The sequence below is a fragment of the Chionomys nivalis genome, chromosome 8 (assembly GCF_950005125.1).
Source record: "Chionomys nivalis chromosome 8, mChiNiv1.1, whole genome shotgun sequence".
Lineage (NCBI taxonomy): Eukaryota > Metazoa > Chordata > Mammalia > Rodentia > Cricetidae > Chionomys > Chionomys nivalis.
This window is the reverse complement of record NC_080093.1, coordinates 50,978,355-51,001,555: the sequence shown is the minus strand read 5'-3', so window position 1 is coordinate 51,001,555 and position 23,201 is coordinate 50,978,355. Positions and strand designations below refer to the sequence as shown.

The 23,201-nt window shown below is 52.7% G+C and overlaps 2 protein-coding genes across 6 annotated transcripts; both read right to left on the bottom strand.

Annotated features, from left to right (window-relative positions):
* Window positions 1-720: 720 nt before the first annotated feature.
* On the bottom strand, window positions 721-8,439 carry Ssh3 (slingshot protein phosphatase 3). 2 transcript variants are annotated; one of them, XM_057779755.1, is made up of 14 exons: window positions 8,191-8,439; window positions 7,704-7,741; window positions 6,926-7,154; window positions 5,356-5,471; window positions 5,209-5,280; window positions 4,949-5,014; window positions 4,677-4,865; window positions 4,507-4,600; window positions 4,224-4,352; window positions 4,064-4,110; window positions 3,294-3,440; window positions 2,883-3,083; window positions 2,516-2,789; window positions 721-1,624 (listed from the first exon to the last, which is right to left on the bottom strand). In XM_057779755.1, exons 1-14 carry the CDS (start codon window positions 8,254-8,256, stop codon window positions 1,340-1,342), a joined length of 1,953 nt encoding a protein of 650 aa, XP_057635738.1. In that variant the 5' UTR covers window positions 8,257-8,439; the 3' UTR covers window positions 721-1,339. The 2 variants fall into 2 exon arrangements, with proteins under 2 accessions (XP_057635738.1, XP_057635737.1); XM_057779754.1 differs by having other exon boundaries at window positions 7,704-7,744; window positions 8,191-8,438.
* A 1,124-nt stretch (window positions 8,440-9,563) lies between these two features.
* On the bottom strand, window positions 9,564-19,474 carry Ankrd13d (ankyrin repeat domain 13D). Of its 4 annotated transcripts, none has more exons than XM_057779609.1 (15): window positions 19,237-19,474; window positions 18,563-18,698; window positions 18,348-18,472; window positions 17,569-17,614; window positions 17,345-17,488; window positions 16,952-17,141; window positions 13,514-13,580; window positions 12,779-12,870; window positions 12,525-12,586; window positions 12,299-12,422; window positions 11,005-11,162; window positions 10,783-10,899; window positions 10,531-10,694; window positions 10,356-10,447; window positions 9,564-9,933 (listed from the first exon to the last, which is right to left on the bottom strand). In XM_057779609.1, the coding sequence occupies exons 1-15, from the start codon at window positions 19,324-19,326 to the stop codon at window positions 9,720-9,722; spliced, it is 1,821 nt and encodes a 606-aa protein (XP_057635592.1). In that variant the 5' UTR covers window positions 19,327-19,474; the 3' UTR covers window positions 9,564-9,719. The 4 variants fall into 4 exon arrangements, with proteins under 4 accessions (XP_057635592.1, XP_057635591.1, XP_057635593.1 ...); XM_057779608.1 differs by having other exon boundaries at window positions 12,525-12,668; window positions 12,789-12,870; XM_057779610.1 differs by having other exon boundaries at window positions 12,299-12,429; window positions 12,789-12,870.
* Between the last annotated feature and the right edge of the window lie 3,727 nt (window positions 19,475-23,201).

The following is a 23,201-nucleotide window of genomic DNA, read 5'->3' as shown; positions in this document are numbered from 1 at the left end:
GACAGGACTGGACTACCCCAAAACTGGGAAAGACACTTTGGTGAAACTGGACATGCATGTCTGGAGTCAGTTCTGGCACTGAACACGCTTACCCGGAACTAGTGGAGTATGTCATCGTGCCCTGAAACACAGAGCATCATCTTGGGACTAGGATGAAAATGACATCTCTTTTTGCTTTCGTTTTTCTGAGACAGGATTTCTCTGTGTAACCCTAGCTGTCTGGAACTCACTCTGTAGACCAGGCTGACCTCGAACTCACAAGAGACCCTCCTGCTTCTGCCCCCATGTGCTAATATTCAAGGCTTTGGAGGTGATTCCTAGGACCCAAACCTTCTCAAGAACTAGCATCAAATGTCCTAAGGAAGTCCAGCCTTAAGGACAGGCTTTTTGTCCAGGTAGGCAACACAGTTTCTGCTTCCTCACAGTTAACTCCCTGTGCCAGCAGAACCACAAGTCTGATGCCCGTTATATGCCTGCTCCCCCTGCTCCTGTTGATGGGCAGGATGGCTAACATTTACCCAGGCTGTTCCCTAGAGATGAGGAGATAGCACTGGCCACCCCTTCCCCTCCCACAACACACCACTCAACCAAAACAGGTCTGTGACAGGACACCTGGGAGCAGGTAGGAGAGGGAGTGTGGTGTCAACAGAGAAGGGTCTGATTGAAAGACAGATGGCTTTGTCACCAAATGGAAAAATACTTAGTATGAAAATGCTTTTATTTCTCAGGACAAAGCCAGATACTATTTGACTATGAAAAACTTGCCTGGCCAGAGGTCTTCAAGAATAAGAAGACTCCCTTTAGCCCAGTGCCCTTGAGGGCCACGGAATGACTTAGGGCAGCAGCGGAGACTCTGGTCGGCTGTGGGGGGAAGGGGAGTTGTGAGCCCTCAGAGCCTGTGGGGCTGGGGACTGAAAGTGCTGTCTGCCTCTGTGGCCACTGGTCCCCTGGCCTAGCTGCCTGTACGACCGGTAGGAGAGGGTGGAAGGAGCAGGACAGAACAGCCAGAAGTCGAGGGCAAGGGGGACACGAACCAGAAACTTGCCCTAGAAATTTCTGGCTTTAATTCCATGGCTGCATAAAGTGTTAGAGTTGGTAGGAAATGAAACCAGGGTGTGACTACCCTTAAAGGCACCTGGAATGGGTCTACCCATATACCTTATGTAGAAAAGTCGTGAGCCCTTGACAGGTAGACCCAGGCCTGAGACCTAAAGCTGCAGGAAGTGACAAAGGTCTAGGTACTGCTGGGGAGGAGCTGTATGGAGTGTGCGGGCCCACGGGTGCAAAGGGTGCTCATCTGAGGAGTCTGCTTAGTGTCCAGGGGACATGGTATAGAGGCCTAGGCCCCACCCTCCTCCCTGCTGTCGTCTACACTGGCCTGCCTCACTACTCTCCGGAGCCTCGGTGGAGAGGACATCCCAGCCTCCCCCTGCCTTCGCCCCTGCTCTTGGAAGGCCCGGGTCCTGCTGGCCACCAGGGCAGCACTATGAAGGGCAACCACAGACTGGCGAGACTTGAGGGCAGGCCAAGGCCCCCTGCGAATTCGCTGACCACCTTTGGCTGCTGAAAGCTGAGAGAAGCGGTGAAGAGGCTCTTCATCTGAAGGCTCATGGGAAGAGAAAACCTGGGTGGGAGAGGAAAAGCCACAGGGCGCTCAGAGCCACACTTCCCAAGGAAAAAGCAACACCCAGCCTGTTCCTTGGCTCACCACATGACTTCAGCCACCTTCCCCTCTCACCCCTCTGCCTTTGCACATTCAACCCAGAGAGCCACAGCTGCAACCCTGACAGGTGCCAGGCCTGGAAGGAGCTCTGTGGACACCAGTGGCTGGGTGTCTCAAGGACACTTGCCTCTGACAATACTCACCATCAACCCACGCCTCCCTGTCGGTCCATACCCTGCACCTAAACGTTCTGCCTGCACAGATTCCTTCTTTTGGGTCAGCCATGTGACCTCATGTCACATGTGAGGCCTGGCTTCCTCAGGCAAGGGCCAGCTTCCTGTCTTTGCTTGTGCCAAACAATGCTCAGCACACAACATGCTTGTGACTTAATCAGTAGGTGGACTGTGGGAGTGCAAAGGCCTTCTCTGCTCCTCGGCACACAGGACGAACTTCAGGAACGCTCCCCTCTGCTCTCTAGTGCAGGGAGCTTTTCCAGCCATCAGCTGGCAGTGGAGCTCATGGCCTGGGCACAACGCTCACTCCAAAGCTAGGAGCCAAGGCCCTTAGGAAACGACTGGACTGTTCCATGTTCCAAGTCAGACCTGCAACTGCTTAGCCCCTGGGGCCACTGCTCTTGCCTGGCTTGGCATAAAAGGAGGAGCCCAAAGGTGGTCCCCATCTTTAGGTACTCAGGGTGTCTTGAGTTGCCTGGCACAGAAAAGTGTAAGGTGGTCAGTGTGGAAGAGGCAAGACAACACCGTACTGTGAGGGGCCTACGGGGCCCTAAGTCAAGCTCCAGCACTTGCTCCCATATTCTCTTCTGCCAGACAGAGCTCTCCAGCCCAGCCTCACCTCGGGCAGGTCTCCAGCCTCTGGAGTACTCTCTGGCTCTGAAGATGGCTCCAGGAGACTGATGGAACGCATGACTCCTCGGAGATTGATGCGGGGCCTCAGCCCAAGCTCTTCTTTGGGGGTTTCCTTGCTCTCCTCCAAACCCATAACCATCACCTCCCCACTGCCCCCTGGTTCTGGTGGAAGAGGCGGCAATGGCGTAGAAACTTCAGGTGCCACGGGCTCCTCGGGGGAGACCACACCCACTTTCTGCTCCCAGACATGGCTCTGCCGGCTGTGAGGAGGTGGCTCTGAGTCAGCTTTGAGTGACATAGCAGCCACCCCCCAGTATACACATCAACTTCTCCCTTGTCCCCTCCCCCTATACCTGGCAGTTAGAATGCCCTGGTAGGTCTGTAGCTGGCGCAGGAAGCCAGGGTTGGGGCGCACGATGGGCCGGAGCTCCTGCACGTGGATCAGGGCTTGCTCCAGGCCCCAGCCATACTGTTTCATGGCATAGGCCAGCACCGTGGCAGCAGAACGGCTGACACCCATCTTACAGTGGACTAGCACCCGAGTGCCCTGTGCTCTGTGGAGGTGGGATGTGGTCAGTCCATTCTCCCTCAACCCCAGTAGCCTGTAGACTGGCAAGGGGCAGGCAGATAAGGGAATAGGACCCAGCAGAGAGGACATGAGGATAGAGAGGACAAGATGGGCAGGAGGGCACCAGTCCCCACTGGGAGCTGGGCTTAGCCAGTTCTGTGTGGGCTGGGGCAGCAGAAGCTGGGAGGAGCCCAACCTGGCATCCTCAATGAAGCGGTGTGTCTCCTTCCAGTAGGGCAGCAGCTGTGTGGACTCCTCATCCCAGACACGCACGTTGTGATACTTGAAGCGGTCAGGAAAGAAGTTATCAATCTCTCGGGCCATGTTCAGGATGTGGCTTACCCTGTTCCAAAACCAGACTGATGTGGCCAAGGAACCAGGCTCACTGGCCATCTCTGTTTGGTTCTTGGTTTTGAGTCAGGGGATGACAACACTTGGAGCAGGAAGAGAACTGAGCCAGCAGCCGGTCAACCTTGCGCACACTGTTGACTCTGCTGGGAATGAGTTTCCCTGACGAGGCAGCAACACTAACCCTCTTCCATGATTCTGAGAACCTAAGCTGAGGTTAGGGGCTCTCAGCAACAGGTGATAAAGGCTGTAGCAGGTCTCCCAGAAGCCCATGGTGGGGATGGCAGGTGTGTTTCACAAGTGGCAACCACATCCTTACTAGAAGAAGGTATTTTCTTCTGCCTGAAGAAGTGACCAGGTGGGAAGGAACCTCTTCTGCTTGGCAAGTGTCCACCAGCGCCCCTTGTCTCAGCACAGCTCAGACCTCAGTCCTGCACTGTCATGTGTGAATAGTGGGGCCAATGGCCAGGCTGCTGAGGCCTTAGAACCCAAGTGAATCCAACATCCCCAGGACTTGCTTAAAGCAGAAACAGCAGTGCTGAGGGTGATCTCAGGTTCCAGAAACTGGTCACGGAAGGCTGAGAGAATGACTGGCAGCCCTGAGGCTGGGGACCCTACCTGTTTCTCTGAAGTTCCTCCATATTGGCAGCATTCCACTCAGAGCCCTGTGGAGTGGGAGCAGAAGAGCACCGGGCTCCCGCGGCTTGTCTCTAGCTACAGGACCTGTCACGGTAGCTCATGGGTGACCTGGTCCCTACCTCTAGCAGCCTGCACTCACCAAGTAGAGGTGGGGGAAGATGCGGGAGGCCCGGTCTTGCTGGGCCATGAGCAGCAACATCTGGTTGTCAATAAAGTCACGGTACTGCTGGAGAGGGCATCCCAGACGCAGCTCCAGGGCCTGGCGGATCTATGGGTGTGGCGCAAGGGAGAGAGTTCAGGTCCCCAAGCCTGTGAAGCTTCTGAGGATGGTACCCTGGCCCATCTACACAGAGCTACAGTCAGGGACTGGGGAATGCCTCAGGGCTGGAGTTTCAGGCCCCAGACATAGCCACCCTGCCCACCTCTTTGGAAGTGACACTCTCTAGGTCACTGCTGTCCAGCACCTGCCACAACTCAGCCAGGATCGCCTGCTCCATCTGCTCCTGTTCTGAGGCCCTGGTAGTGATCCTTCAGTAAGAGGTCTTTCCCTCACTGGGGTCCCCCCCCCATCCTTCCCCTCCCCAGCACTGACTGTCCAGGCTCAGCAATAGGTGGTCGCAGGGACTCCAGGTCAGACATGGCCATCCACTCATTGAGGCAACCCTGGTCAGAGTTCAGTTTCTCCTGATAGTGAGTGGCCCAGACAAGGGCACTGCCCCCTGGCACAAGGCCACTGCCTAGAGCCGCCTCACATGCCTGGTGCAACACCTGCAGCGTGGCCCTGGGACAAGAAAGAGAGGCTAAGACACGTGGTCTTACTTGGTTCCCTCTCCTGGCCTAAGGCTAGGCCACTGCAGTACTTACCACATGGTCTGGATGGAGATGGGTTTGAAGATTCGGCTCAGACCACCAGATGTCACACTGAAGCCCCTGCAGGAGACCCAGGGACCAAATACCAGGCTTTCAGAGAACCTGTTCATTTGTCAGGTTGGGGGAGGCTGAGGCCGAGTCAGGTGACTTTCCCAAGATCAAGCAGTAGAAGAGCAGGTCCCAGCCCCAGTCCCATTGCTTTGTAATGCCTGCCTCCCCTTTCTCCTCTTCCCCCTCCTGTTGCCACCTCTTACCCATCGCCGTCCAGGTACACCTGGGTATCACTCCAGAGGGGCAAGACCAGGCCCAGGGTACAGCTGTGAGAGCTAACAGGGGACAGGAGAGCCATTGGCCCTTAGCACCTCACATCTCTGCCCCAACCCTCCTCTCCCTGCTCCTACCTCCTATCAGGAAAATCCACCCCCAGAAGAATGGTCTCCTGACTCAGACACTCTCCTGTGGATACTACCAGCAGGTAGCGGAGTCTTGGGGGCCGGGCTGCCTCCAGCTGGGCTGCCTGGGAAAATGAAAGAAGCCCAGAATCACAGGAGCTCCTGGCTCTGTCCTTCACTCCCACATAGACATACCTTGCTCCTTGCTAGCCCCTGCTCCCCTCAGCTCCCATAGAGCCCATCAGTGGCTACGTGAAGACACAGTGCTACTCAAATTTTGCAGTTTATGGCTCAACTGCCTTTAGAAGCCTTAAATGGGAGTGTAAGGAAAGGTGGGGAAGCTGGGTGCAGTGATACACAACTTTAATCCCAGCACTCAGGAGGCAGAGGCAGACAGATCTCTGTGAGTTCGAGGCCTGGCCTACAAAGTGAGTTCCAGGACAGCCAGCATTGTTACACAGAGAAACCCTGTCTCGAAACACTCTCGTCCCCCCCCAAAAAAGAAGGGAGGATAGCACTAATAGAGGCAGGCAGCCTCGTTTTTCTCCCCCCGCCCAAGGCAGCCTTATTTCTGCCTAGCAACAAGTTGTTTTTTTTTTTTAAATATGTTACTTGTAAGGACGCTTTGTCTGCATGTATGTCTGTCCACCACATGCATCCTGGTATCCAGAAAGACCAGAAGAGTGTCAGCAATCCTGGGACTGGAGTTAGAGATAGTTGTGAGCTACTCAGTGTGTGCTGGGAATTGAACTCAGGGTCCTCTGGAAGAGCAATCAGAGCTCTTAACCCCTGGACCATCTCTCCAGTCCTGCAAGGAGGTTTTAAAAAACCTTGCCACTCGCCAATATTTTATTTGAGAAATGCCTTCTACGAAAGGAACGATGTAGGGCCTCATTCATCCTAAAAGGATTTCATCTTATAATGGGTTGGAACAACACTCCTGGGGCTGGAGAGACAGCTTAGTGGTTAAGAGGACTGGAGTTCAATTCTCAGCGTCCACATGGCAGCTCGTACCCGTCTGTAACTCCAGTTCCAGGGCCGACACCCTCACACAGACATATATGCAAGCAAAACACCAAATAACATAAAAATAAAAAAAGAACAACATTCCTGTTCTGAACTCTGCTTTACCAAAGCCTGCATCTTGTTTTTCATACTTTTACTAACAGCAAGTATCTGCCTACACACACACAAGTTCGGGAGCTGGCTCTTAGGTTCCAGTAAACCCCAGTCTTCTGTGGGAGCTCTGTTTGCCTGCCTGGCACACCAGTTGCCAAGGCGTGCTTCACAAACCCTGGGAGTGTGAGTCCATTTCTGGGCAGCTCACTAGTATCAATAGGGGTCTCCTGTGGATTAACAGAAACCTCCCTCATGTACCCCCATCTCTTGGGTCATGCAGGACAAAGCTCCCTTGTCTTTCACAGTCCTCTGGAGAAAGATAAGCCCTTGCCCTGTTAAGATGCCTCTGGCTGAAATGGCAGAGTTCTTGGGGTTTGGGTAATCCCCCCCAATTGCCTGGGTGAGCCCTAATCTCACAGTATTGCTCCTCAATAGATAAAAACTCTGCTGGGCCCCTTACCAGGCGGATGTCATCCTGTGGCCTCAGCAGCTCCACCATGAGGTGCAGGTGCTGTCTTTGCACTTGTTTCCAGGGGCTCTGGAATTCTTGCCCATTGTCGGTCTGGTCCTCAGTGGGCTGTTTCTCACCCAGGGCTTCCTCCATTGACTCAGAGCCGGCCTCAGCTGTATCATTGCCATCTCCATTCTGAAGTCCCAGAACAGCCCCTCGGAGTACCGCAAAGCTCTGCCTGGCAGAGCGACAGGGAAATGGCTCTGGTCATAGGTTTTCAAACTTTAGCAAGGGTGAGTCCCCTGAAGGGATTGCTGAAATGGATTGCTGGCCTGCTCTTCTGAGACAGCCCTCCCGGAGTGAGGCAGTTTGCGTTCTTAATCAGGACCCTGGCAGTGCAGCACCCAGAGGGCCAGCCTTGGGCTCTCATCGGGGATGTGTCTCTTTTTTGGGTAGGTTCAGATGCTCGAAGCTTGCCTAGGCACCTATACAGCTTCAGGTCCTATCCTGCCCTTGGGCCTGTGATCACTGGCCTGAGCCAAAGTTCTGGTAATGTGTGAAATCATCCACTGACCAGGGCCAAGGTAGCCCTGCTGGTTCTTCCACAAGCCAGGGATGTAATGTTTGCCAGTTCTACCCACAGCACCTGGCTCTCACCTAAGCCTGGGTTTATCTGAGAATACTTCAGTGAGTCCTTGGTCCAAACAAGACACCTGGAGTTCACAATGGCAGCGACCAGGCCACAGGCTACAAGGAAGCCATGTGTCGTGAGTGAGAAGGGACTCACCTGCGCTGGAGACGGCCTCTGCGCCTGACCACTCGGTCCTGCTGAGAAAGCAGCCCGGGGACCGAGTGAGCGAGCAGCCCCCAGGAAAGGAAGCACCCCAAACCTCTCCTCCTCTTCCCTCAGGGAAACCCTAAGTGGGAAGAAAAAAAAATCTCCTCCCTCTGAAGCCGATCCCCTCCACAGGCCTCAGGGGAGTCCCGACCAGGATCCGGCCACAGCGGGGCTCCCAGGGTAGGGGGTAACAGAGTGTGGGAGGGATCTGGGCGAATCTGGGCCTCTGCAAACTGGGCTGGCTCTCAGGACTCCACATCTACCTAGGTCGAGCTCCTGGAAGCTTCAGGACCTCCCATGTGTCCTGGAACGTGAGACTCAAGAAGGTCCCTCTCCGCCTACTCCCAGGCGTGAGGCCGTCTGCCAGGGGCAGGACGTACTCCCTTAGGCCCAGCTGGCAGGCAACTGCGAAAGGGTAAGTCCAAGCTACACTCACCGTGGGTCCCACAGGCGTGGAGTGGCCACTAGCCGGCGGCGAGCGACTCACTGTGACCAGCGCCATAAAGCCAGGCCCGGGTCACCTGGACGAGAACCCGGCACGACCCCTCCCACAGCCCTTCGGTCAGACTCTGCCTTCGCACGACCAGGAAGGAGAGATTGGAGCCACTTGGGCAGTGCACCTACTTGGGAGCGGCCCTTAAAGGGCCCGACTCATGCCCAGTCCGGCCTCACGTAGCTCGTACCGAGCGGCCGCGGCCCCTCCCCTCCAGTCTCGGATCAGCTCGCCCCGCCCCGTCCACGCCGGAGGCGTGGCTGAGGGTGGGGCCAAGGGCGGGGCGCAGGTGAGGGGCCCAGACCTTACTTTCTCCCCCTGGCCTCAATCGCAGTTCCCACAGGAAGCGCCCAACCTCCTTGCTACACCTCGTAAAATCACCTGATTAGCTTTGAACCTCAAGGAAGGAGCAAGAACGATAGTTTTTTGGTTTTTTTTTTTGGTTTTCAAGACAGGGTTTCTCTGTGTAACAGCCTTAGCTGTAGACCAGGCTGGCCTCGAACTCACAGAGATCTGCCTGCTTTTACCCCCTGACTGCTGGGATTTAAGGAGTGTGCCACCACTGTCCATCACTGTCTGGAGTCTTTTTTTTTTTTTTTTTTTTTTTTTTTTTTTTTTTGAGACAGGGTCTTGCTACGTATCTCTGACATGCTTGGAATTCACTATGTAGATCAGGCTGGCCTGGAGCTCACAGAGATCCACCAGCCAGCATCTGCCTCCCAAGTACTGGGATTAAAGACTTCTGCCACCATGCCTCGGGGTACTGAGTCTTTAATCTATAGTTCCATTCCATACTTGTTCTCTTTTTCACTTGGCCTTCTTTCCTCCACTCTGAGGAAATGTAGGAGATAAACAAGCTTCTAAGGAAATGAGTTTGGGTCTTAGCAATAGTCCACAAAGCTCATAGGCATTTCAAGTCCACTGTAGTGGTAAACCAGACAAGGCTGAGCCTCTTCCCCAACTATTGCCGTAGCCGGTGGGGGTGTAACTTGCTTAAAGTCCCTCTGGTAGAAGATATTTGGATCTGGGTAGGAATCTGTGCCTACGCTGCAGGGACGAGGGAGGAAGCTTCCCTAGGAAAGGGTAGAATAAGGGGTCCCAGCCTTTTTTTCTCCCCAGCAGGAGTATGGGCCAGGTGCTGGGGATGCACGCACCCAGGGGAAATCTCGGAATCTCCTGGAACACCGGCTCTGTGAGGGGATGGCCTTATTTTACAGCTGAAGAGCAAGAGGATCCAAAGCTGGAGCTGAGGTCACCATCCTCAGTCGTCCCTCACCCAGTGTCCCCCTGGCTGCAGCCCAAGGAGGACATCAAGCCCACTGCTGACGGTCTCTTTATTTCCACCTCGGCCACACTGCCAGCCTACCTCCAGGGCTCCAGACCCCAAGCTCAGCAGCAGTTTATAAATAAATAAATAGAAAACAGGCAGAAGGAATGACCCCGGAGGGAGAGCCTCTCCAGGGCCAGCCAGCTCAGTGCTCCGTGAGTGACAGCCGCAGAATCCGCTGTAGGTCTTCTTCCTCCTGCTGACCCCGTCGTTCCTGCTCCTCCTGTTCCCTGGAAGACAACTCCAGGGCCAGGCGAAGCTGCTCCTCAAAACTTGGGGGTGCAGGGGATGGAGGTGTTCTCTGAGGAGATACTGGCCCCATGGACTCTGTGGACAACTGCAAGCTCTCCTGGAGGGCCCTTGAGGACAAGGGTTGAGGGGAGAACAGACCAATGAGAAGGCTTGGAGAGAAGCCTTCGTGAGATGACCTCATGTCATCGTGAGAGACAAGAGAGACAAGCAAGACTCTTTAGGCCTGGCCTGTTCCTTTTTTTCGTTTTTTTTCGAGACAGGGTTTCTATGTAGCTTTAGTGTCTGTCCTGGAACTCGCTCTTGTAGACCAGGCTGGCCTCGAACTCACAGAGATCCGCCTGCCTCTGCCTTCCAAGTGCTGGGATTAAAGGCGTGCACCACCATCGCCCGGCTCTGGCCTGTTCCTTGTAGTGATCAGCATTTTGTCTTGGGAAGGTATGGAGCCCTGGGGTTAGAACTCTCTTGTTTCCCATCCCTCCCCTCTACCAGCCAGCCAAGGACCCACACACAGTGTTCCTAGGGGACTTACTGCTCCAGCTGAAGCTGCTCTTCAAACACCGTGACTTGGGGAGGAGGAAGAATGCCAGGCCGCGTGTTGGTCAGGGCTTCCCACACAGTCACCTGCAGCAGCCAGAGCCCAGAACTGTCACCTCAGACCTGTGGCTGTAGAGGTCACGACCTACCTTCCACCTGCATCATCCCACCTGCTCTGCCTCTGTGCCGGCCTCAAGTAGGCTCTGCTGGATGGCAAACTGCAGCAAGTCATCATCCTCATCTCGAAGGGGTTCACTGCGTTCAGCACCCAGCACACTGTACCCCTCAGGTACCTCAAACACAGTGGGGTCCACCTCACATGGAAAAGGGCTTCCTAGGCAGGGTAACAGGGGTCACATTCAGCCCCAAGGCTGATCAGACAGCTGAACAGTCGCCTCGCCCTCCTGGAGCTACAGCCATACCTGAAGTCGAAATGGCAGAACTGGGGGCAGGGACCCACACCGAGCTTACAGGCTCATCACAGCCACACAGGTTACTGAAGGTGATTCGGGCATTGAGCACGTGGAAGAGGGGAATCTCTGAGAGGAGAGAGCCAGGCTTGAGCTGCTTGCCCCCTGCAGTAACCCCAAACCTGACGGGGGTGTCATGCCTACGTCCTGGTTGCCCCTTGGTCGTCTTCTCACCAATCTTGACAGGGAAGCCTGGTGGGAGACGTAGCGTGATGAAATCCCGCAGCTTGGCAAAATGAGCATTGCTGATGGCCATCAGGTCAATGATGGGTGTCACCTGATCACCCAGGGACAGTGGATGCTCCTCACTTAGCCACAGCGTTGCCTTGAACCTATCCAGCCGACCAGAGAAAGTGGGTTAGGACCCCTGGCACCTCACCCTTTCCAGTCACCTGCCTGTGGTGCCCTTCTCCCTGCTCAGCTCCTATTGACTGTTGCCCCTAGGAACTCAGCACTGGTTCTAAAGCCCGAGGTGTCTCAGCCCTTGGCCCATTTCTGGGGCTGAGGGCTCTGTGCCACTCTTCTGATCTGCATGAGGAGGGGCAGGAGCCAGCCTGGGCTCATCTCTGGGCCTTGTCCACAGCCCTGTCTCTGTCTAGAGCTTGTCGGCACTATACGCTTGAGTGTGCTGGCCACACAAACACAAAAGGGCTGTTCTCGACTTCGGGGTTTAAATCCCATCTCCAATCAGTGTGTGAGTAGAGACACCTGAGGCTGCGTGGAGTCTGTTAGATCTGCTCTAAGGCACTGTCGCCGTGACTACATCCGTGTGACATGAACATCTTCTAAAGAAGAAAACAGACTCCCAGGAGGGAAGATCATCTCCTTGGGATATAGACCACTGGGCAGCAGAGCTGTAAGCTCTTCCCGCTCTGCCATGCTCTAGTTCCTGGCACATGCTCACTGAGTTGAACAGAAAAAGAAGCCAGGATTGGTGTAATCCCACCACTTGGACTGTTTTGAGTTGGAGGCCAGCCTGAGCTACATAATGAGCCACAAGCCAGGGCTACAAAGTAGAACCCTGTACCATAAAGCCCAAAATAAACAAACAAAAAGAAAATACGGGCTAGAGAGATGGCTCAGTGGTTAAGAGCATTGACTGTTCTTCCAGAGGACCTGAGTTCAATTCCCAGCAACCACATGGCTAACAACCATCTGTAATGAGATTTGGCACCCTCTTCTGGCCTGCAGGCATACATGGAGGCAGAATGTTGTGTACATAATAAATAAATAAAAATCTTAAAAAAAAAAAAAGGCAAATACATTGGTGATGTCACCCACGTATGACCAACTCCCTGGGCCCAGGTACATGCTGGGTGTCAAACATGCGCCCACCCTCTGGAGCTCGTCCAGAGAGAAGCCGACTAGGTGAGCAGACCCCTCACTGCAATGCACTCCATGCATGGCAGGACTCTGCCGCTGCCCAAGGTCTTCTGGTGGGACTCTCCAACCTGACCCCAGACCTCACCTCTGTACTTTGCTGGACATCTCAATGGGGCGGCCGATGTTTCTTGATTCCAGGCTGAAACTGGGGTCAAAGTACTCCTCGGGGGAAATTGCTGTGGGGTTGGTGGGGCTGGCTGCCTGCTGCACTGGAGCCTGGGTGGACCCCAGGGCAGGACTTAGCCTTCAGTATGAACAGAAAGTGCCCCACCCACCCCAGTCTGGCCCAGCCCTCCCCCAGCCACGCTCACCCCACTGTGGGAGGAGTGCTGCTGGGCCATCCCCAGGAAGGACTGGAACGGAGTCTTCCCCCCTGAGAAGAAGTAGTGGGAACCATGAGGGAACTTTGGGCAACTCCCCAGCCTGTGTTCCGCCATTGTCTGCCTGGGAGCCCCCTGTTGAATGGGAGAGAGAGGGTTCTGGGAGAGAGGGAGGCCTCCCACCCTGCCGGGGTGGTCAAGCCCTGGCCCGGACCACAGAATGACCAGGCGGCAGGCAGTCGCACCTGGGTTTACCTTTGCTCCTTAATTTGTCTTGATCAGAGAGGTGCTCCGTTCTTGTGCGTGTCACCAGCTCCACGTTGGTGGCACTGTACACCTGAGGATCGGGGGATACATGGGGAACGCAGGGTTCAGAGCCTGGTTTTCATCAGCCCAGGATCCAAGTCCTTCTGTTCCCTGAGACACAAAAAATTTCCCCACAGGAGAGCAAATGGTAGGGTCTGAACCCCAGGAGTCACTAACAGGGACATGTAGTCAGAGAGGCAAGAGAAACAAAACAAAAACACCCCTTATTTCATCTCAGAGCCTAAGGAGGGGTCAGCAGGGGCTGGATCTCTGGGCCATAGAAAGTTACTTTGGCAAAAAAAAAAAAAAAAGAAAAAGAAAAAAACAACAACAACAACAACAACAAAAAACAAAACGGGGCTGGAGAGATGGCTCAGAGGTTAAGAGCACTGACTGCTCTTCCAGAGGACCTGAGTTCAATTCCCAGCAACCACATGGCACATTGTGGCTCACAACCATCAGTAATGAGACCTGGTGCCCTCTTCTGACCTGAAGGCATACATGCAGGAAGAACCATGTATACAGAATTAATAAATCTTTTTTTTAAAAAAAAAAAAAAAAAAAAAAAAAACGATCTCACCTCTCTCTCCACAGCATGAAGGGTAAAGGAGCAGCCCCCAGGTCCCACAAGGCTATCCTATCCCTAAGTCCCCTAGCCCAGTAGCCCCTCTTGCCTTGGCCTCATAGCCACTAACAGTCTCCATCTTCTCAGACCGCCATCCCCAGATACCACATTTGTTCCTGCAACAGACCAGACAGGAGTAGTGATGACACGCACCCCTCGCCTAGTACACAACCACAACAGACCAGACAGGAGTAGTGAGGACACGCACCCCTCCCCCAGTACACAGCAAACGTTCCTTCAGCGAGCCGGTGGCCCTGACTACTCAATTGCCAAGGTCCCTGCCCACAGTGACACATGGAGGGGCCTGGACTAGGACTGGACGGCTAGAACATCTGCACAAGGGCAAGACCAGAAGTGAAGAGTAATTGTTTTATTGTTATTTATTGTTAGCTATGACAATGATGTTAAAAATTGTGTGGAAATACAGAAGCATTTATTATTGAGATGATAAAACATCTGGGATGATTGTTTCCTCTTGTTGCTATTTGAGACAAACACATATCCCTGGCTGTCCTAGAACTCACTATGTAAACCAGGCTGGTCTTGAATTCATAGAGATCCACCTGCCTCTAGCTCCTGAGTGGTGGTGGCAATTTGAAAAAAAATATTGGGGCTAGATAGATGGCTCAGTGGTAAGAGCATTTCCTGCTCTATCACAGGACCAGAATTTGAATCTAGTACTTATATCAGGCTGCTCACACACACCTGTTATTTCGGCTCCAAGGTTCTGATACCTCCTTCTGGCCTCCTCAGGCAGTACACACACACATATGCAAGCAAACACTCATACAAATAAAGTCTTTTTGTTTTTTTGTTTGTTTGTTTGTTTTTGCTTGTTTGTTTTTCGAGACAGGGTTTCTTTGTAGTTTTGGAGCCTGTCCTGGAACTAGCTCTTGTAGACCAGGCTGGTCTCGAACTCACAGAGATCCGCCTGCCTCTGCCTCCCAAGTGCTGTGATTAAAGGCGTGCGCCACCACCGTCTGGCTTTTTTTTAGTTTTTCGAGACAGGGTTTCTCTGTAGCTTTGGAGCCTGTCCTGGAACTAGCTCTTGTAGACCAGGCTGGCCTCGAACTCACAGAGATCCGCCTGCCTCCCAAGTGCTGGGATTAAAGACGTGCGCCACCACTGCCCGGCTCAAGTCTTTTTATTTTAATATGAAGGAATTTACTAAAAATCTAGTGGAAATAATGAGTGTAGCAATGTTCAAGAATATGTAACCAATATAAAGTTATGTTTTTATTTTCACTATGAACAAATCTAAACCTTAAGAATGAAGGGTTGGGGAGATGGCTTTTAGTGGTTACAAGCCATATTGCTTTTTTGTTTGTTTTTCGAGACACAGGCTTTCTCTGTGTCTCAGAACTCATTCTGTAGACCAAATTGGCCTTGAGCTCACAGAGATCCACTTGCCTCTGCCTCCTGAGTGCTGGGATTAAAGGTGTGCGCCACCACCACCTGGCTTACATATTGCTCTTTTAGAGGACCCAGGTTCCATTCCCAGCACCCACATAGTAGCTCACAACTTTCCTTAATTCCAGGTCCAGGGGACCCAATGCCCTCCTCTGACCTCCATGGGTACTAGGCACATATATGGTACACACCCATACATGTAAGCAGAATGTTCTCTCATAAAATAAACATATAGATCTAATTGTTTAAAATTAATGAAATTATATTATGATCTGACCGGGTGTGGTGGTGGATACCTATAAACCCCAGGGACTCAGAGACTGAGGCAGGAGATCAACTGCACTTCATTGTCAGGACAGCTGACAAATTTCTGAGTTTGAAGCCAGCAAGGTCTACAGAGTAAGTTCCAGAACAGCCAGGGCTACACAGTGAAAAATCTGTCAACAAACAAAAATAAAACAAGCTCAAGAATTGGAATAGACATTTGTCAAAAAATAAAAATGAATAAAATGACCCAATTTGCACATGAGAAAACTTCAGCATCATTAGTTTTTAGAGAAATGTCAATCAAAACTACAATGAGGCACCACATCCCACTCACCAGCCTAGCTGGAATGCAAGAATCAGATAATGACCAATAGCAAGCATCAGTGAAAATGTGGAGAAACTGGAACCCTCACACTGTTGGAGGCCATATAAAATGATTCAGGCCATTTGGTAAAAAGTCTGGCATTTCCTCATACAAAAAAAAAAAAATTGAGTTGTTATCTAACCCAGCAATTCCACTCAAAGGTTAGGAATATGTCCAGGAGAAATGAAATGTTCACACAAAATTTATATAAAAGTACATAGTTTGATTATTCCTAATAGGCAAACTGTAGGAATAACTCAAATGTCTACTGATGGAATTATATAAATAAAGAAGTAAAGAATAATTATGAGGACTGGAGAGATGGCTCAGAGGTGAAGAACATTTTACCTGTTTTTATAAAACTGGTATCAGTTCCCAGTACTCACATGGTGGCGTACTATCATCTCTCTCCAGTTCCGAGGGCTCTGATGCCTCTTCTGGTCTCTTTGGGCACTGCATGCACACAATGATCATAGATACATGCAGGCAAAAAAACCCTCATACACATAAAATATAAGTGAATCTTAAAAAAAGTAATTATGAGCCGGGCGGTGGTGGCGCACGCCTTTAATCCCAGCACTTGGGAGGCAGAGGCAGGCGGATCTCTGAGTTCGAGGCCAGCCTGGTCTACAAGAGCTAGTTCCGGGACAGGCACCAAAGCTACAGAGAAACCCTGCCTCGAAAAACCAAAAAAAAAAGTAATTATGGTACGTGCACGATCTATTCAGCCATAAAAAAAAGAATGAAGAGTTTCATGCTATAGTTACAGTTTGGATAGACCTTGAAAACAAAGTAACAAATCAATACACAAAAAGCAACATATTTTCAATTTCATTCACGTGCAAATAGCAACAGAGAATAGATTAGTGGATACTTAGGACTGCTTGAAGGCAGACCGCAGGTAAAGGGTTACTTTTTGAGATGATAAAACTTTTAAAAAGTTAACTGTGGCAATGGCATATTTTTTAATACAAACCATAGTAACCCTTGTACCCCAATCTAAGCAGCCTCTAGCGAAGGGGGATCAGCCTCCCATAAGTATCAGGGACCTTAAGGATAGTTCTGCTTTTATTAATGTTGGTTTACACTGGGCGTGGTAACACACACACACACACACACACACACACACACACCTATAATCTCAGCACCCAGGATTTGAAACAGAAAGATCTCTAGTTCAAGACCAGCCTGGGTTACATAGTGAGACCCTAACTTTTTTTTTTTTCCGAGACAGGGTTTCTCTGTAGCTTTGGAGCCTGTCCTGGAACTAGCTCTTGTAGACCAGTATGGCCGTGAACTCAGAGATCCTCCTGCTTCTGCCTCCCGAGTGCTGGGATTAAAGGCGTGCTCCACCACCTCCTAGCTAGAGACCCTAACTTTTTAAAAAATGCGTGTTTTCCTATCTCTCCTCCATCACCACCCATGCTGTGCCAGGCCCCAACTGACCTCTCGAAGGCCACATTGCGAGTGTCCAGGTGGGTGGAGACAATAGGTGAGGTGAGGCGACTGGCTACGTGTTCCTCACTGGGCCGCATGGCAGCCAGCAGAGCTTCCGGTTCATGCAGAGCTGGACCTAGTGTCTCTGTGTGCACCACCTGCCGGTCATGGTCCACCTCCATCACCAAGGCTCCTGCCTCTGTCAGTGGCAGGGGTGTCACAGGAGGGGAACGGATCAGTGAGCTATCCTCAGTCACCTGCTGCTAAGTAGATACACTCTCAGCCCCTGGGTCCCTCTCCATCCTCAGCTTCAGTCTCCACTTCCAGGAAGTGCAGAAGTCACAGGGAGAATCTGAGCATGCCATTCACATCTGTCCATGCAGTAAGTGCCCCAGAGCTCACCCTGACCCCTGAAGATGAAGCTCCTCCGGCCACGTTGCCAGGTCATGTGCTCAAAGCCCAAGAGACTGGTATCCACTCGCAGGCTCTCACCACGCTTCCACACGCGGTATACATCGCTCGGGCACATCTTAGACACAAGGGGTACTGCAAGGAGTCTCATAGCCATCGGGAACCTTCCCCAAAGAGCCCGCTCCAAGCCTAGCAGTCAGTTGGTCCCCACTCACCCCAGCTGGTGAACTCCCACTTCATTTCCACGTAGAAATCAGGGGCCTAAGAGAGACCAAAGCTGCCTGTTAGGGCCTGTGGTCTGGTGCCCTAGCCTAGTAGGCTTTGAGGCTCATAGTCCCCCATTATTCTTTGGGAGCCCACAAATTATGCTGCAATGCCGTGACCCAGCTACACTCCCACTCCAATCACACCCTGCCAAGGAGAGACCCTAAAATATTCTATACATAAGGAAACTATAAGCACCGGTGGCCTGGGGCCAGTCAACGTCAACACGGCCAACAGGCCACTGTGGGGGCCCTCCAGTCAACATCAACACGGCCCACAGGCCACTGTGGGGGCCCTCCAAGGGCCTTTGTCTTTTTTGTGTCTCTGAGTCCTGATCTGGAAAGGGGACACAATGACCCTTCCAGGCACAAGGGTGCTTCTGCCCCTTGCAAGCTTAAGGATGAAGTAGGGATTCCAGGGTCCAGGCCATCTCTACCCAGTCACCCTTCTGGAAATTTACCTTCCCTAACAGGCCCAAGAGATTCCTGGCATCAGGGACCCTTAGTGCTGTGCTGGTAAATGTTTTCCTTCCAAAAGACCAGTCTCATATGCATGGGCCTGGATCCTCTATTGCTTACATGCCCTTTGGCAGAGGTAAACACATAGATGGGAAACATACTGCACAGCCTATGTACTTAACTCTTCAAAGGCCAGGCCTGTCACAGGGACTTGGTGGCCCCTGTTGTGTTACCTCACTTCCTTACTGACCACATCCTGTACCCTACCATACCTGACGGAGTTTATTGAGCAGTTCTGGAATGCCAGCCAACCTCTGTGTGGCCCTCTGGAAGTCCCGATACTGAAGTACCAACTGTACCATCTCAGGGTCTCCAGTGCTGACTGCCTCCTGCAGGACTGGAGATGAATGATCGCTAGGAAAGCCCTCTTAGTGACCCCAGGCTCGACTACTCACTCCCACCCACCAAACCCTGCCCTGCATAGTACCTGCCCAGCCCTGGTGGCTCTCTTTACCCACGTTGGCATTATGTCGAAGAAGGACTCTCACAGACTCCAGGTTCCCCAAGGACACAGCCAGCTCCAGGGGGGTCCGCCCTCGGGGATCCTCCTGTTCAATGTTGTGCTGAGGGAGATGGGACATTCAACACAAGGCAAGGGAGAGCCAAGGCAAGGAGGTCACCGGACTGAAAAGAGCTAGAGTTACTACGGAAATAAGGAGAGTAACCGGGTCAGTGAGAAGATAGAGGGTGGCCTATGTGGGCTGGAGGATGCTGGGTTAAAGGGGGCAGTGAGAGCTAATGACAAGGGTTTGCTCATTTCTCCTGCCCGCTGCTAGCTTGAGTTGGGGGCCTAGCTGCAGAGTCTAGTGAGAGATGTCAAGAGTCTGGATCGACTTGAGGACCAAGAGCAAGGTTCTCATCCTTAATCTAGCTCAGAGTTGGAGGGTGAATCCGGAGCTTAATGCAATATGAAGTGTGCAGAGAACAGAGCTAGGCCCAGAGCGGGGAGATGCAGCTAAAGGGCAGGTGACCTGGGCTTCAGACAGAGCTGAAGGTAAGGAGTCAGAATGCGGCTGTGGAGCAGAGCGGGGGCAAGTGTATTGCAGGATGAATTCCGCACCTCGGCAGGGGGGACCAACCGGATCCACTGCGGGTCCTCACCTGGCGGCTGTGCAGCGCGGCCTCCAGTTCGCGGTGCCGGTTCGCCCAGACTAGCCGGTGCAGTGGGAAGGTGGGGCCCAAGGCGGCCATGCTGGGCCTCAGCGCCGCATCCCGAGTGAACGGCCCAGCCCTTCTTGGCCTGCGCCTGGCACTGCCCCCGCGTCTCCGCTCTGAGCCGCACCTCAGCTGCACCGGCCACAGCCCCGCAGACCCCTAGCAGAGCCGCGGCAGCAACAGCGAGGGCGGCAGGGAGGGCGGGGCTGGGGACGGGGCGGGGCTACAAAGGATGGGGCGTGGCTTTGGGCTCCGCGCCCCCTCGCCTCCTGCAGCCATGGCAACCACTTCAGGCCTGCGTGCTGGAGGCGGGCAGAGAGGAGGGGGGTGTTGTCCAGTCTCCAGGGCAACCATATGCGCCCCTGGAACAGCCGGAACCTCATTTCGAGGCCGCAAGGGTCGGTAGGGGGCGTTCCGGTGGGCGGGGCCTAGCTGCATCTCCTTCAGTGCCCTCAGGCGGCGCCCAATGCCCTGGGCAGACCACCTTTCTAGAGGTCTGGAAAGGGAGGGTAGGGCCGGGAGGGGACGGAGAGCTTGATGGAGCGGGGATTGGGCCTCGAGCCCTATGTATGCAGTGGGTCCTGGTCTGGACCGTCGCCCACACCGTGTCCTTCCACTCAGCCCACTCCTGGATTCTACAAGCACCGACTGGCCTTTTGTGTGCGGGTAAGATGGGAATTCTTGCCGGGCAAGGCACTTAGTTTCTGGAGATGAGCGCCCACCCAGTAGCAGCCCCTACGCTGACCAGTCACCAGTCGAAGCCTCTTCCCCCAAGGAGTTGCCTGGCCCTGATGCCTAGAAGACATCACATCATGAGCAGGGAATCCTCCAACAGCACTGGAGTCAGGAATAGTCATATGGGGTTGGAGAACACAGGCTTTCTCCGTGGGAAATTGGCCGTGATGCACATTGCCACCACGTGGGTCCCTTTTGCAGAGGCTGCATTTTACTGTCAATGGGGAAGGAAGGACAGTTTCAAAACAAGGCCGGCACTTCCACCCACACAGGAACTAGGGTGCAGGCAGTTATCTTAGTTCTGGCCCCTGGTTCTCTTCAGTCCTACCATGGGGTCATTGAGGATCCTGATCTTGGTGAAGCCATAAACCAGACTTTTCAAAGCCGATCCACTTGTCTGTTTCTCCACTTTTAACCTTTACATTTGATTATCCGTTCATTCGTGTGTGCTCATGAGTGCAGAGGTCAGAAGACAACTTTTAAGAGTTGGTTCTCGGGCCAGGCGTGGTGCCGCTCGCCTTTAATCCCAGCACTCGGGAGACAGAGGCAGGAGGATCTCTGTGAGTTCGAGGCCAGCCTGGTCTACAAGAGCTAGTTCCAGGACAGGCTCCAAAGCTACAGAGAAATCTTGTCTCGAATTAAAAAAAAAAAAAAAAAAAAAAATTGGTTCTCTATGCTGGGCAGTAGTGGTGCAGGCCTTTAATCCCAGCACTTGAGAGGCAGAGGCACACCAATTTCTGAGTTCCAGGTCAATCTTGTCTACAAAGCAAGTTCCAGGACAGCCAGAGCTAAACAGTGAAACTACAGAGAAAGGGGGAGGGGGAGAAGGGGGAGGGAGAGCCCGACTGCCACCTTTACCCCTTTTCTCCTTGTGGTCAGGTGGCTTATAGCTCTCTGGAATCTCTGCTACTCACCTTGTGTGGTGCAGACATCTGTGATGTCTGTACTTAGGCAGGAGCTCAAAGGCTTCTCTTGGCCTCTGAGACTGTCCTGTCCCCATGTCCTCTCCACCCTAACCCTGGAATCGCTAGTCTTGAGGATTTCTCCACCAGCTCTTACTTCTCTGACAGCCATGTGGACCTCTCCTGAGAGTTTGTTCCATTCTCCTTCTGCCACGACGCCGCTCCAGAGCACCTCTGGTCATAGGTACTCTATGTTGCCCCAGTAGGTGTCAAAAACCAAATCCCAACAACGCTTTATTTTCCTCCTCCCAGGCCAGTTGTGCTCTGGCCTATCTTACCTCTTTTTCGTCGTTGTTGAGTTTTTTGTTTGATTTGTTGTTTGGTTGTGTTTTTGAGACAGGGTTTCTCTGTGTTGTAGTCCTGGCTGTCCTGGAACTCACTCTCCTAGACCACGCTGGCCTCGAACTCACAGAGATCCACCGGCCTCTGTGTGCCACTACCGCCTAGCTGTTTGTGTGTTTTTTTTTTTTTTTTTTTGGTTTTTCAAGACAGGGTTTCTCTGTGGTTTTGGAGCCTGTCCTGGAACTAGCTCTTGTAGACCAGGCTGGTCTCGAACTCACAGAGATCCGCCTGCCTCTGCCTCCCGAGTGCTGGGATTAAAGGCGTGCGCCACCACCGCCCGGCTGAGCTGTTTGTGTTTCGAGACAGGGTCTCATTATGCAGCTTAGGCTGGCTGGAACTCACTATATAGACCAGACGGGTCTCGAACTCCTACATTCACCTGCCTCTGCCTCCTAAGTGCTAGGATCAAACGTGTGTGCCACCATGCCCAGCTCTACCTTACCTCCTGAATAACATCATGGCCTTCATAATACACTCCAGGTCTGACCACCTACTTCTCATCCCTACGCTTGGCCTGCCTACTGCCCTGCTCAGGATTTTCTCCTCTCTGGCCTCTTTCCCTTCTCCCTTCACTATCAGCATTACAAGACCATCTTCCCTGGATAAGAGCGCTAACCTTGTCTCCTTCTCACAGTGACCAGATCAGTTCTCATGAACTCAGCCTGCCTGAAACTTGAGAACTAGCCAGCCATTACTGGGAGCAGACACTTGTAATCCCAGTACTTGGGAAGTGGAGGCAGAAGGATGAGGAGTTCAAGGACATCCTTGGCTATATAGTGAGTTTGAGACTAGCCTCTGCTAACCACCAGGAGCTAAGCAACTTTAGCTCCTCAGTCTGTTCATATATCCAGGATACAGTCACTGAATATTCTGGGTCTGTGCTGGCCTTTCAGGGCCCCAATGCCTGGTTCCTTCCTTTGTGTTTGCTGACTGAGACACTCATAAGTGCCTGACCTTTTCTGGTCTTAGAAACATCTCCACACCGGGCGGTGGTGGCGCACGCCTTTAATCCCAGCACTCGGGAGGCAGAGGCAGGCGAATCTCTGTGAGTTCGAGACCAGCCTGGTCTACAAGAGCTAGTTCCAGGACAGGCTCCAAAACCACAGAGAAACCCTGTCTCGAAAAACCAAAAAAAAAAAAAAAAAAAAAAAGAAACATCTCCACAAGCTGGGTGATGGTGGCATACGTCTTTAATCCCAGCACTTGGGAGGCAGAGGCAGGCGGATCTCTGTGAGTTCGAGACCAGCTTGGTCTACAAGAGCTAGTTCCAGGACAGGCTCCAAAAGCCACAGAGAAACCTTGTCTCGAAAAACCAAAAAAAAAAAAAAAAGAAAGAAAGAAAGAAAACATCTCCACCAATGACCACTCTGATGCTGGAGGCCCACCTCAAATGCCATAACCCAAAACCACACAGTATCTTCCCTAGAACTATCTCCTCCTCTGTGCACCCCACCCTACACTGGACAGAGCAGGCAATGGTGCTTACATGTTCTGTCACCAGCTCCAAAGAGCTGGAGCAAGGAAACAGGATAAAGAAGTTCATTCTTAGGAGATAGCTTGAAGTTGGGGTATCCCTCAAGCCCAGTGACCCCAGTAAAGGTTGCACAGTGAGGCCAATGGCAGACACAGCCAGTGTGGATAAGAAACACATGCGCTGAGAGGGCATGGGGGGTTGACATATAGGGGAACTTGATAAGGTCAGTATGTCCCCAGCCATTCCAAACATGACAGCTGTTTTGGACCATGGACCATTCCTGCTTACTTGGGAAGTGAGCAGAAGAACCCACTCCTCCAGAGAGGGAAGGATGGGTTACTAAGTTCCTCCCCTCTCAGGCCCCAGACAGAAGGGACTGAAAAGTGATCACCAGCACA